General features: G+C 39.1%; 1 protein-coding gene across 1 annotated transcript in view; it reads right to left on the bottom strand.

Moving 5' to 3' along the window:
• MLLT3 (MLLT3 super elongation complex subunit) overlaps nucleotides 1-12,627 on the bottom strand; it is a 282,058-nt gene that overhangs the window by 117,832 nt on the left and 151,599 nt on the right. The window contains exon 3 of the mRNA XM_044920508.1: nucleotides 6,072-6,154. Within this exon, the coding sequence (XP_044776443.1) occupies nucleotides 6,072-6,154 (83 nt within the window). The remainder of the gene's footprint in view (nucleotides 1-6,071; nucleotides 6,155-12,627) is intronic.

Consider the following 12,627-nt stretch of genomic DNA (forward strand, 5'->3'; position numbering starts at 1 on the left):
TTGCAGTTCCCAATACTTCACATTATCTCATTCATTTTGCCTTTCACATGTACTGCTCCCCACGCCTACACTGTCTTCCCTCCCAACACACCTCTCCTCCCTTGCTTGCTTAATGCACTCATTATTCACAACACAGCTAAAGCATGAAATCCACTGGAAAGTCTTCCTAATATTTCCAATCCAATCTGTATTAGACATCCCTCTTACAGCGTTCCTTTATTAATGTAATTATCACATTGAATTATGATCATTTTTTACTTACCTGCCTCTCCTCTAAATTGTAAAACAGTCAACACACCTTAGAATTTAATTAAAAACATAAGAAGGGCTGCTTTCTGCCTTATAATTGGGTCTATAAATTTGTAAAGCCTTTGGGGAAGACAATTTGGCAGTATCTATCAACATGCTAACCCAGTAATTCTAAGAATCTCTTCCACAAAAATATTCAAATATGTGTGCAAAGATATAGATGATAAAATGTTCGTGGTAGCATTGTTTGTAATGGTAAAAAAAAATTGAAATGATCTTCAAGTGAGTATATCATACCATTGAATACCACACAGATGTTTAAAAATACAGATTTGGAAATACTGCTAAGTGGATTAAAGGTAACTCACAGAAAATATTAAAGTATGATATATTATGCCCCTGCCAATCTCTACTCAACATAGATTTTATCTGGGCAAATGCATGGGGTAATCGGGAAAAGCTGTACCAAATAGTTAACAGTGATTAAACAGAGTCAAAAGACATACTCCTGCAGGGGTGCCTGGGTGGCTCAGTCAGTTAAGTGTCTGCCTTTGGCTCAGGTCATGATCTCAGGAGTCCTGGGATTGAGCCCCGTGTCTGGCTCTGTGCTCAGCAGGGAGTCGGCTTCCCTTCTCACTCACTCTCTGTGCGCGCTCTCTCTCTCTCTCCCCCAAATGGATAAATAAGATCTTTAAAATATATATATATACACATATATTCCTGCAAATGTTTTTAAAGATAAAAATATATTGATGAGTATAAATCATTACCAGCAGAAAAAGAATGAATAATAATATCACTTCATAACACTTAAATACAAAAAAAACCAATCACTTTTCCATGAAACTAAGGGTAAGAACCACAGAGAGTGACTATCTTTCTATGAATCCTGAGTGCAATTTTCTTTTAAAGTTTTGTGTGTGTGTGGTTTTTGTTTGTTTTTTTGAGTAAGGAAAAAGTACTCACAAACCTTGCGTTCTAGCCAACTGATCTCTTTCCTGGAGAGCAGACTTCAATATTATGTCAATCTATGCTCCTCAGGAAAGATTCTTCTCAAATTGCAAACAAGAAACTATGCATTTATTCTATATATAAAGCTAATACACTTCCTCGTAGAGGTGGAAATCTGGTTTTGGCAATATCAAATTGTCCCTCTCATTCTGCTTCAGTCCTTGACATTTACTCAGGTACCTTCTCTGAGGACAGAATGAAAGAGAGAAGCAGGGGATCCTTTAAACCTAAAATGCTACAGTCAATTATGTTTTAGTGTGCCTACTGGTTTAAAGTTTCTGCAACACTCATAATTCTCATAGACAAGCTTGTTTTGTTGAACACAAATGCAAAATAAGATAGAATAAACATACACGAACTCAAAAGCAGCACTGACAGACACTCCACCTCCCGCTCTGGAGTAAGGACTCTGACCTCTCAAATAAATGAGTAAAATTGAAGACAGGCTTATTAGAAGCAGGGAAAGGAAAAGATGGAGATGGACCCGAGGACAGGATGATATCATCCTTAATATGCAGTAGTAGGACTCTGCCAAGATCACACGGAAGTCTTTTTGCAGCTTTCACCTCCTCTAAAAACTCTGAACAATATTTTTCATAAACCATTATTGTAATGGATGTTTGTTCTTCAAGACAGAGTTGAATCAACTCTGGGGATGAATAAAATGATAAAAACTCAAAAGAAATAAAATGTACATTCTGGAGGAATAGCCCAGACTCCTAAATTTTTACCCACAAATCATTTCAGTAGGAAGAGAAAAGAGAAATATATCCAGCTCAGAGAATACAGCAAAACTTTGGTTTGTTTAAAAAAAAAATTCCAAGATAAATGAAAAGAGATGACAAAGCAACAATTTCTAACTAAAAAATTAATAACATACAGAAAAGAACTTTAAATACTACACCCATGTATCTTCCGCTGAGAGTAAACAGATGTTAACACTTCACTGTGTTTACCTTTGCTTCAAAGGATACAATTTTTTTTTTTAAGATTTTATTTATTTATTTGAGACAGCAAGCGAGAGAGAAAGCACAAGCAGGGAGAGGGGCAGAGGGAGAGGGAGAAGCAGACTCCCTGCTGAGGATGCGATGGGGGACTTGATCTCATGACCCTGGGATCATGACCTGAGCCGAAGGCAGACACTTAACTGACTGAGCCACTCAGGCACCCCCAAAGGATACAATTTTATAAATATAAGCTGCTCTATGGATCCTCCCAGGAACCAATGCCACTTAGTTCCCGTGCTATCATTTCAATTCACACTCTTGAGCTACGTATGTGTATTTCTAGAACATTATTTATTCTCAGCTTCAGTGGCTTATAAAAACATACATAAATGGTATCATAACCATATACTTCCGTAACTTTTAAGTTGTCATTCTTGTTTTTGAGACTTATCCGTGTTGTTACATTAACTGCTGTATAGCATTCCGTGTATTCCTAAACCACCATTTAGTGATCCACATCTCTACATAGGACCAATTAGGTGTATCCCACTTTTTCATATTACAAACAGTGAAATATAGATGTCTCATTGTGTACCTATAAAAATAGCAATTATTAAATATAAAATCTTAAAGACAATCTAAAACTAGAAAATTGAAATAAACTGATATGGATGCTAAACAGAAAATCTATTTAATGGTGTTCAACTCAAGGGTCTATTTCATAATGGCCCCAAAGGAATTACTGCTTTCCATCTCATGTGCCTCTTTCTTCCTTCATTTTTTTTTTTTTAAAGATTTTATTTATTTATGTCAGAGAGAGAGAGAGCACAAGCAGGGGGAGCAGCAGGCAGAGGGAGAAGCAGGCTCCCCGCGGAGCAGGGAGCCCGATGCGGGGCTGGATCCCAGGACCCTGAGATCATGACCTGAGCCGAAGGCAGACGCTTAACCGACTGAGTCACCCAGGCGTCCCCTTCCTTCATTTTTTAAATAAACTACAATTCTTCACAAAATGAGTCAAGAAGATGAGTCATAAGAATGACTACCCAAAGTGCCGAGAAGACTGAACCTGTGTGTGTGTGTGTGTGTGTGTGCACGTGTGTGGTGTGCAGAGAGATTCCGGTTATTTCTGTAAATAAGGGAATTGAGTAATTCAGAAAATAATTTTTTCTATTGAACAGACAGCCTGTAAAAATGACCAGAAAAGGTAAAAACAAAGGAGAGAAGATACCTCACTACCGCATTATTTCCAAACTGAAGCCAGTGCAATGTTAAATTGACTTAAGGAGATAGGAACAGAATGCTACAGCCATTATGATCCTCCCACAAGAGATCATAACTGTCTAGCCCCTCATTTCTTTGGAACAACACCTTTTCTGGCTTGAAAGCCTAGACTCTTCCTATGGGCAGCCCAATGCCTAGATGAAATAAAACACTGGATGAGTGACAAGAGGGAAGAAAAGCACCACATGATCTTTATTAATTAAACTTCTAGAATTATTGAGGGTGGCTCAGTAAGTTAAGTGTCTGCCTTCGGCTCAAGTCATGACCCCAGGGCCCTGGGATCAAGCCCTGCATCAGGCTCCCTGTTCAGCAGGGAGCCTGCTTCTCCCTCTCTCTCCCTCTGTCTGCGGTTCCCCCTGCTTGTGCTCTTTCCCCCTCTCTGTCAAATAAATAAAATCTTTTAAAAAAATAGTAAACTTCTAGAATACTGAAAACAGGGATGGTGGAGATATAGGCTCTCGCTCCTTCCCATAAACACAACCACTTTAATTGAAAATCAATACTTTAAAAAAATGGGCAAAAGATTTAAAGGGTCGGGCGCCTGGGTGGCTCAGTCGTTAAGCGTCTGCCTTCGGCTCAGGTCATGATCCCAGGGTCCTGGGATCGAGTCCCACATCGGGCTCCCTGCTCGGCAGGGAGTCTGCTTCTCGCTCTCCCACTCCCCCTGCTTGTGTTCCTGCTCTCGCTGTGTCTCTCTCTGTCAAATAAATAAATAAAATCTTTAAAAAGAAATCGATTTATGGGGTGCCTGGGTGGCTCAGTTTTTAAGCGTCTGCCTTCTGCTCGGGTCATGGTCCCAGGGTCCTGGGATCAAGCCCCACGTCGGGCTCCCTGCTCGGCAAGAAGCCTGCTCCTCCCTCTCCCACTCCCCCTGCTTGTGTTCCCTCTCTCGCTGTGTCTCTCTCTGTCAAATAAATAAATCTAATCTTTAAAAAAAAAAAAAAGATTTAAAGGGTCATTTCTCCAAAGAAAATAAACAAATGGACAATAAGCATATGAAAAGATGTTCAAAATCATAAGTCATCAGGCAAATACATACCAAAGCCATTTCACATGCACCATGATAATTATAATTTTAAAAAAGGAAAATGACAAGTGTTTTCCAGGATGTGGAGAAACTGGATCCTTCCCACCACTGCTGATGGGAATGTGTAATAGTGCAGTCATTTTGGAAAACAGTTGACAGTTCTTCAAAAAGTTAAACATAGAGTTACCATATGATCCAACCACTCCACTTAGGTATATACCCAGGAGATTTGAAAACATACGTCCACACAAAAACTTGTGTATGAATATTCACAACAGCATGATTTACAGTAGGCAAAGGTGGAAAAAAGTCAAATTTCCCGCAAAATATGAATTAATAAACAGAATGTGGTATATTCATACAACAGGGTTTTATTCAGTTATTAAAAAAAATACTAAGGATATCAATGCATCCTATAATGTGGGTAAACCTTAAAGACATACTAAGTGAAAGAAGCCAGGCACAAATGGTCACACATTTATATGAAATCACCAGAACAGGAAATTACATCAAGAAAGGAAGTAGATTAATCATTGCCAGGGGCTGGAGGAGGGAAGAATGAGTGACTGCCCTAGGTACAGGGTTTCACTATGGGGTGGTGAAAATCCTAAGAAAGTCATAGAATTAGATAGTGGTGATGTCTGCACAATATACTAAATCCTGAAGACTTGCACACTTTAAAAAAAAATGAATTTTATGATATGCAAATTATATCTCAAATTTTCACATAAAAAAAGCTAAAAGCTGGTTTTAGGGAAATCCAAATTGATATGAGAAAAAATAAATCAATACATCAATGTGAAGTCATATCACATGAGCAGACATAATGCATCTCAACAAATTCTGATTTGATAAAAAACGTGAACATTTCAGTATTATTACTGAGAAAAGTAATCATTAGCATTTACCAAGTGCTTACTTATACATGAAGCATTATTCTAAATATTCTACACAAACATACTGCATCTAATCTTCATAGCCCCCTTATGAGGTAGATACTCTTATCCTATCCCCATTTTATAAATAAGAAAAGTGAACCCCACAGAGGTTGAGCAATTTGTAATATTATATAGTCTGTGTGTTTTGCTACATATATACTTTTAAATCCAGTAAAATCTATATGTCAAGCTGATATAATTGTGTATGTATGCCATGTGTGTGTGGCAGCTGAAGATAAATGAGAGATTATTCTTTGCAAGTGTCTAAAATCCTAAAAATATGAAAATGAGAAAAGGAGCATTTCACTGAAAAAACCTAATTTCTCTTTTCTATTTTACAAACATATATCAATCTTCCTTTTCAAATGGTAATCATTCTTCTCTTAAAAAGGAAAGTTTAATGAATTTCATATAATCTGGCTTCACATAATTGAAATTATCTTCAGCCACTTCCTCTATAATTAAGGGTAACAATAGCCAAAATTCCTAGAAGACAAATTTAACTGTTATTTTCAAATCATCTAGCGATAGAAGTGTTTATGAATCAAAATTATTTTAAACATCATTTGTTTAATGGAGGATCTTCCACTGAAAGATTAATGGGTAAAGATTACATACCTTGTTTTTAAAATAAACCTCAATTGGCAAAATGAAACCAGCATACCCAGATTCTTCTACTTTGTAAGGTGGATCTTTGCACACTGCAACATTAAAAAGAGAAAATAGGTGAGAGGAGAATAAAAGACAAAAAGGCATTCTTTCTTTTGGAAAAAAAAAAAACAAAACCCACTCTACTATCTAGATCATGCTCAATTTTCACAGCCCTTTGCTAAATCCCCATCTCCATCTCTGATCTATCCTTTACTTCTCCAGAATCTACAATAATTTTCCTAGGTAAAGCAAATCTGTAAGCTATTTGTTAAAATCTTGATGGAGGCATCTCATCGCAGTCAACCATGATTAGTAATAACTTGACTTCAGTTGTCACCCTGCCCTAAAGCTTTAGGGAAATTGAGGATAGCTCCTATAATCCAAAGCTTGAAAGTTTCCTAACAAAAGTACTGTCTGTCAGGTCTTTGATGTAAATTACCCCATCCTTAAACCCCTCACTTTTTGGATTTCTATGCCAGAAAGTGGCAGGACACCCTCCTTCCTTAGAAAATCCCAAATCCAGAGTCTCCCAATGTTACTGGTGCCCATAGTGTCACTATTCCCAGTCCCCCCTCTCCAAAAAAAAGAATTAGGCGAGACTATTTAGGCAAGTTCTTGGGAAATGAGAGACACCCTCAAGAAGCTAAATATGATTTCATACCACTAGAATATCAATTAAATCAAAATCAGTCACAAGCCAACCGAAATTATTCCAGCTAAGACTGCACTTGATAGTATCACAAAGAATAAAAATGTGGATGCTGAACATCAAGGCAACACAGTCCTTTATGTGGCAGCTCAAGTCCTCTGCAGCAGGGCTCCAGCCTACCTTTGCAGCCTTCCTCTTTTGTCACCCATCAATCTTCCTATGCTACATTCAAGGGCACCAACTCCCCCCAAATATGCCCAGCATGTCCCAACTATGCCCCGTCCTCCTGCCATTCCTACCATCACACTTTGATAATACTGTTAGTATCCTCTCCAGCTCAAATTCAAATTTCATCACAAATTTTGTGGCCTCTCCAGACCACAAAGTACTATCATCTCTTCCTCTTTTACCCTCCCAAAGCATTCACTGTCTGAATTACGGGTTTGACACTCAACAGAGTTCCCCACTGCCATATATTCAGGAATCTCATCTGTAATTTACTTCCAGCCTTCAAGGACAGAAACGTTCACCTCAGGAAGGTAATGAGTGTCAAGCGTCAAGGGCTTAGGCACACGTGGGTGCCAATCCAGGCTCCACCTCAGGCTAACCAGGCTACATCTGGTTACTGAAAGTTACTCTCATTCAGAGCTCTGAACATTGGGTTTTCTTCCAGCGTAAGGATTAAACAGGGATGATGTATATGTAAGACACAGCACAGATCCTGGCACACGTAAGTTCTCAAAAAGTGACTGAAGTGAGGCAGGAAATCTAATCTGTGAAATACCCAATTGTCATATAAACTTTTCAGATGAAAATAGAAAGAAGGCAGCAAGTAGAGCCCTGGATTTTGATGATAAGACTCAGGTCCATGGCCCCTGGGGCTAAGAATTCTCCAGACAGCTTCCACTTCCTTTAGCTTTAAAAGAGAGAACACCATCGGGCCGCTGGGTGGCTCACTCAGTTAAGCGTCTGACTCTTGGTTTCAGCTCAGGTCATGATCTCAGGGTTGTGAGACAGAGCCCCACATCTGACTCTGCGCTGGGCATGGAGCCTGCTTAAGATTCTCTCTCTCACTCTTGAGAGAGAGAGAGAGAAAGAGAACCATATACCCAACTGTAAGCATGGCCGTCAAGATGCAAGAAGACTATGTACGTGTAGAAATTCAAGTGTAAGAGCGCCTGGGTGGCTCAGTTGGTTGGGCGACTGCCTTCGGCTCAGGTCATGGTCCTGGAGTCCCTGGATCGAGTCCCGCATCGGGCTCCCTGCTCGGCGGGGAGCCTGCTTCTGCCTCTGACCCTCCCCCCTCTCATGTGCTCTCTCTCTCTCTCATTCTCTCTGTCTCAAATAAATAAATAAAATCTTTAAAAAAAAAAAAAGAAATTCAAGTGTAAGTTATTTTTCTTCCAGACAATGGTGATGATACACATGAAGATTCGTTAGACATTCCACAAGTACAACTATGGTTATAAAGAGGTATACTGAAGATAGGATTTTAACACTTGGACATCTCCTTTAACCCACCTCAGGGACCCTTCCCCAAAAGGACATCAGAAGTCAATCAGGACATCAGAAGTCAATCAGGAATGAGGAATCTCACCTGACTTTACAAGTGTCTCTAATAAAAAGAAAAAAAAAAAATGAAAAAGCGAAACAACTCAGAGTAGCTTCAGTCCAGCATCCACTAACCACCTGCCGACCTGTCATGAATATTCAAATCTCCTAGACCCTTGGGAGAGGATATGCCACCAAAAGCACTGAGCACTCCCCACCTCACCCCAAACAGAAGGCTCGTATTACACCCATGACATTTGCAGACTGCAAAGCCTCTCTGCCACACAGCAGTTTCAGTGTCCAGGTCGCTGGGGATTAATCATGCCAATGTCACTTGAAGGAAGTTTATTCTGGGGGCTGCGGTACATGCCAGGGAAGTTATGGCTGCTTCTCTATACCCCCTTTTGTTGAATTCATTTTCTCTATTCTGCATGCAAATTGCTTCTATTATAGGAAACAGCTGTTAGTGAGCACATCTTCTAGTTGAAAGTTTGAGATTTTTTCCCACCCTCTAAAGGAAATGATTTGTTATATATTAATATTCCGTAAAAGTCTGGCTTATAAGAAACTATTTACCAATGCATACCTCAATTATTTTTAAATGCAATATTTTCATAAATAACAATAAACGATGTCTGTAGAGCACCCTGAGTTCTTAATTAGAAGCAAAGAATAGAAACTTCTTATACACACTAAACATGCCAGAAAATCTGTAGCAATACAGATAGAAACTTACAGCCCCAATCTGAAGAAAGCCAAATTATGGGAAGTAGTTTATTTATTCAAGTATCTTATAACCTAAATCATTAACATGAGTTTCTAACCTAGTTCTTAAAAAGAAACAGGAGTTCAAACCAAGGAACATTTTAGCCAGGGATAGTACATTAGTCATAAAGCAATTATTGTTAAACTAAAAGGACCACCTTTCGGACTTCCTTGTGTCACTCAGCAATGCTTCTTCATTAAGAATCCATGTTCTATCATCACTGGCTACTGTGTCACCTTCATACGATCTAAGCATCCTAAACCCTTCAACTCCTTCTTCCTCTCAATTGTTCGAGAATCAGATAATCTTAAAATCTACGTAATAAAAGTTTCAGAAGTTATTAAAGGGACATTCATCTTTGGAAAGCCACCAAATTTTTTTAGGTGATAGTAAAGTGGGAGGACTGACATCCATTCTTTAAACTATGCAAATTAATATTCAGTAGAAATCCCTGGAAGCTCTCACTCCTGTCAAAATCCAGCCCAGACGTTAGCTCTTTTAGAATGTCTCCCTTGTTCCTCTTCCAAGCTTCTCGTGTTGCACTTATCAGGTTGGTGCATTTATCAGACTGGCAAGATAACATTCACTCACCTCTCAGACTCCTCCACTAGACTGAGCCCCTTGAGGTCAGCAACCCCATTATTACTCATATCTGTAACTCCGGGCATTAACATTGAGCCAAGTAAAGCAACGAATGTTTGTTGAATTGAATTTTTTAAAGAGGCATGCCATCCTTCACTGATTTACCATTACTAAAGAAGTTGCTTTCCGGGAGCACTCAAATTCTTCTCCAAACTCCCACGCCCTACAATCAACATGAACTTTTATAAAAATGGGTAGAGGTGATAGGAAGTGTTGCCACAGAGGAGCCTTCTCCTGAAAGCCAGTACTCACACGCAACTGGTTTTAATTCTGATAGTACCAAACTTCAAGAAACTGAGTTAACAAATTGTGCCAGAGGATACCCAGTGTCATTTTGAAACTAACATTATACAGCCATAAATAACATGTTCCTGCTCCTCTCCTTCCACATACTGCTGCTCAGGTATTCCAAGGCTCTAACTAGGAGACATTTTCAAAACATCTCTTTCCAAGTAATCACATGTAGCATGAAGGTCTACCAGCACACAACACTCATGCCTGAGAGGAACAGCCCGAAGTGTGCGTAAATAATGAGTAATTGTAGTTTTTTTTTTTTCTTAAAATAGCTTCTCAAAAGTAGGCACACTGCCCATATAAATATGTAGTATAATGCTAGCTATATACAGTGACCATTAACCTATTTAAGTTGTGCAAAAAATGCACAGAAGGAAGAAAAAACAATGAAGGGGGGAAAAGGTCATATTTTGGTTAACGTGGAATAAGTCAAAATCTTATTCCCTTACCTCAGATTTTTAATATTCTTCATTTAGGAGAAAAAGTCTTCAAAAAAACTAAAACAAACAAAAAACCCTGTGCTTGGTACAGGGAAATAAATGCTCCTTAGATGAATAAATAAATTTGTGCTATTATCATAAAGTTCATATACAGACACAATAAATAAATTTAATTAAAAGATCCCATTTTTTAGCCCTAAAAAGAAAGAAGAAGAAAAGAAGAAGCTCTTACAGATTCATAAGACCCTCATTTAAAGCTTTAAAAAAAATATCATTGGGCAATAGTTTTTTCTCTAATCCTCAGGAAAACAGCTGGTAGATTCCTCTCCAGTCTGTTTGCTTAGACACTATGATTTATGCCCATCTGAATACTTTTGTTCAGGACATGGCCCAGTTGACCATTGATAATTATTGGTTTTACTTTATTTACGGTGCAGAGCCCTTCAGGAAGGAAACACACTGAACTCTATATATAGACTGGTTATTACCAATGCTTTGTGCTAAATGTCCCTTCCAGTTTGAGCATTTTGGACTCCTTCCCTTCCTGCTTGAGTTCAGAGCCCCCAAGAAGAGTGAAACAAGGGGCTACCTGGCCCATGTCTCTGCCCTCAACTGTCCTGTGGGAGCATTTAGAAGTCTAGGGCTAGCATCTAGCAGTCTGAGCACCTCACCACCATGGAACATGGTAGCCTTTACACTTGTGACATTTTGAAAAGAGCAAAAATCAACAGTTGGGTTTTGCTTTTGTTTTTATAAGCATACACACATGGGAACACACAAAGATTCTGCCATTGCTTCTACTCAGCCCATTTCAAAACAGGTATTTCTAAATGGCAAAAAATATTTTCCCCCTTTGTGCCATTTCCTCTGTCTCCCTGAAAAACGACTAAAGGTAACATCAGGCAACTTCTGAGTTCCACTGTTGAGGTTTTTACCTTGTGGTGGTGGTGGTGGTTTTTAATTCAAAAGCAATTCTAAAAACCGAATTGCTTCATATGCAAAATAGAACTGTGGCCACACGAGATAAATGTCCAATTAACTTTCACAAACTTTTAAGAAACAAGCTAGATACAGTTAGCTAACTGAACAGACGTGGAACATATGTCCACCTCTTCAGGATTCACCACTCAAGGACCAACTCAAATACCACCTCCTCTGGAGAGCCTTCTGCCAATATTGCAAAACAACAACGGTAGTTACCCTCTTCCAAGTTTAACCTCTTTTCTCATTGATCCTACTAGTTAGTCTATTATCTATGCTACTATCAAGCTCCATCCCCACCACTATTTAATTCTATGCTTCCCAAGGGCTATAGCTGTGCCTCCAGCCATTTCTCATCTCTGAACCCAGCCCATCATTTATGAAATGGAGTTGAGTCAATGGAACATAACTTTAGTATGAACTTCAAAGGAAGAGATGGAGCAAGCTTGGCCGTCGACGTGGATGGAACTGGAGGGTATTATGCTGAGCGAAATAAGTCAATCAGAGAAAGACATGTATCATATGACCTCACTGATATGAGGAATTCTTAATCTCAGGAAACAAACTGAGGGTTGCTGGAATGGTGGGAAGTGGGAGGGATGGGGTGGCTGGGTGATAGACATTGGGGAGGGTATGTGCTATGGTGAGCGCTGTGAATTGTGTAAGACTGTTGAATCACAGACCTGTACCTCTGAAACAAATAATACATTATATGTTAAAAAAGAAGAAGAAGAAGATAGTAAGAAGGGAAAAATGAAGGGGGGGGGATTGGAGGGGGAGATGAACCATGAGAGCCTATGGACTCTGAGAAACAAACTGAGGGTTCTGGAGGGGAGGGGGTGGGGGGATGGGTTAGCCTGGTGATGGGTATTAAAGAGGGCACGTACTGAATGGAGCACTGGGTGTTATACACAGACAATGAACCATGGAACACTACATCAAAAACTAATGATGTAATGTATGGTGATTAACGTAACATAATAAAATTTTAAAAGATTAAAAAAAATAAAAAGAAAAAAGAAAGGCCCTAGATGGCAAGCACAGCATGAGCAAAGTCATTAGGAAAGTTCAACAGTATAATGGAGCAGTCACTGTAAGTGGAAACACAGAAAATGATGAAGAAAAAACAGATAATATGGATAAAGTTTATACTTGCATGGAGAACCTCATACCATAACACACTCAGAAAGCAAAAAATGG

The sequence above is a fragment of the Neomonachus schauinslandi genome, chromosome 13 (assembly GCF_002201575.2).
Source record: "Neomonachus schauinslandi chromosome 13, ASM220157v2, whole genome shotgun sequence".
In the NCBI taxonomy this organism is placed as follows: domain Eukaryota; kingdom Metazoa; phylum Chordata; class Mammalia; order Carnivora; family Phocidae; genus Neomonachus; species Neomonachus schauinslandi.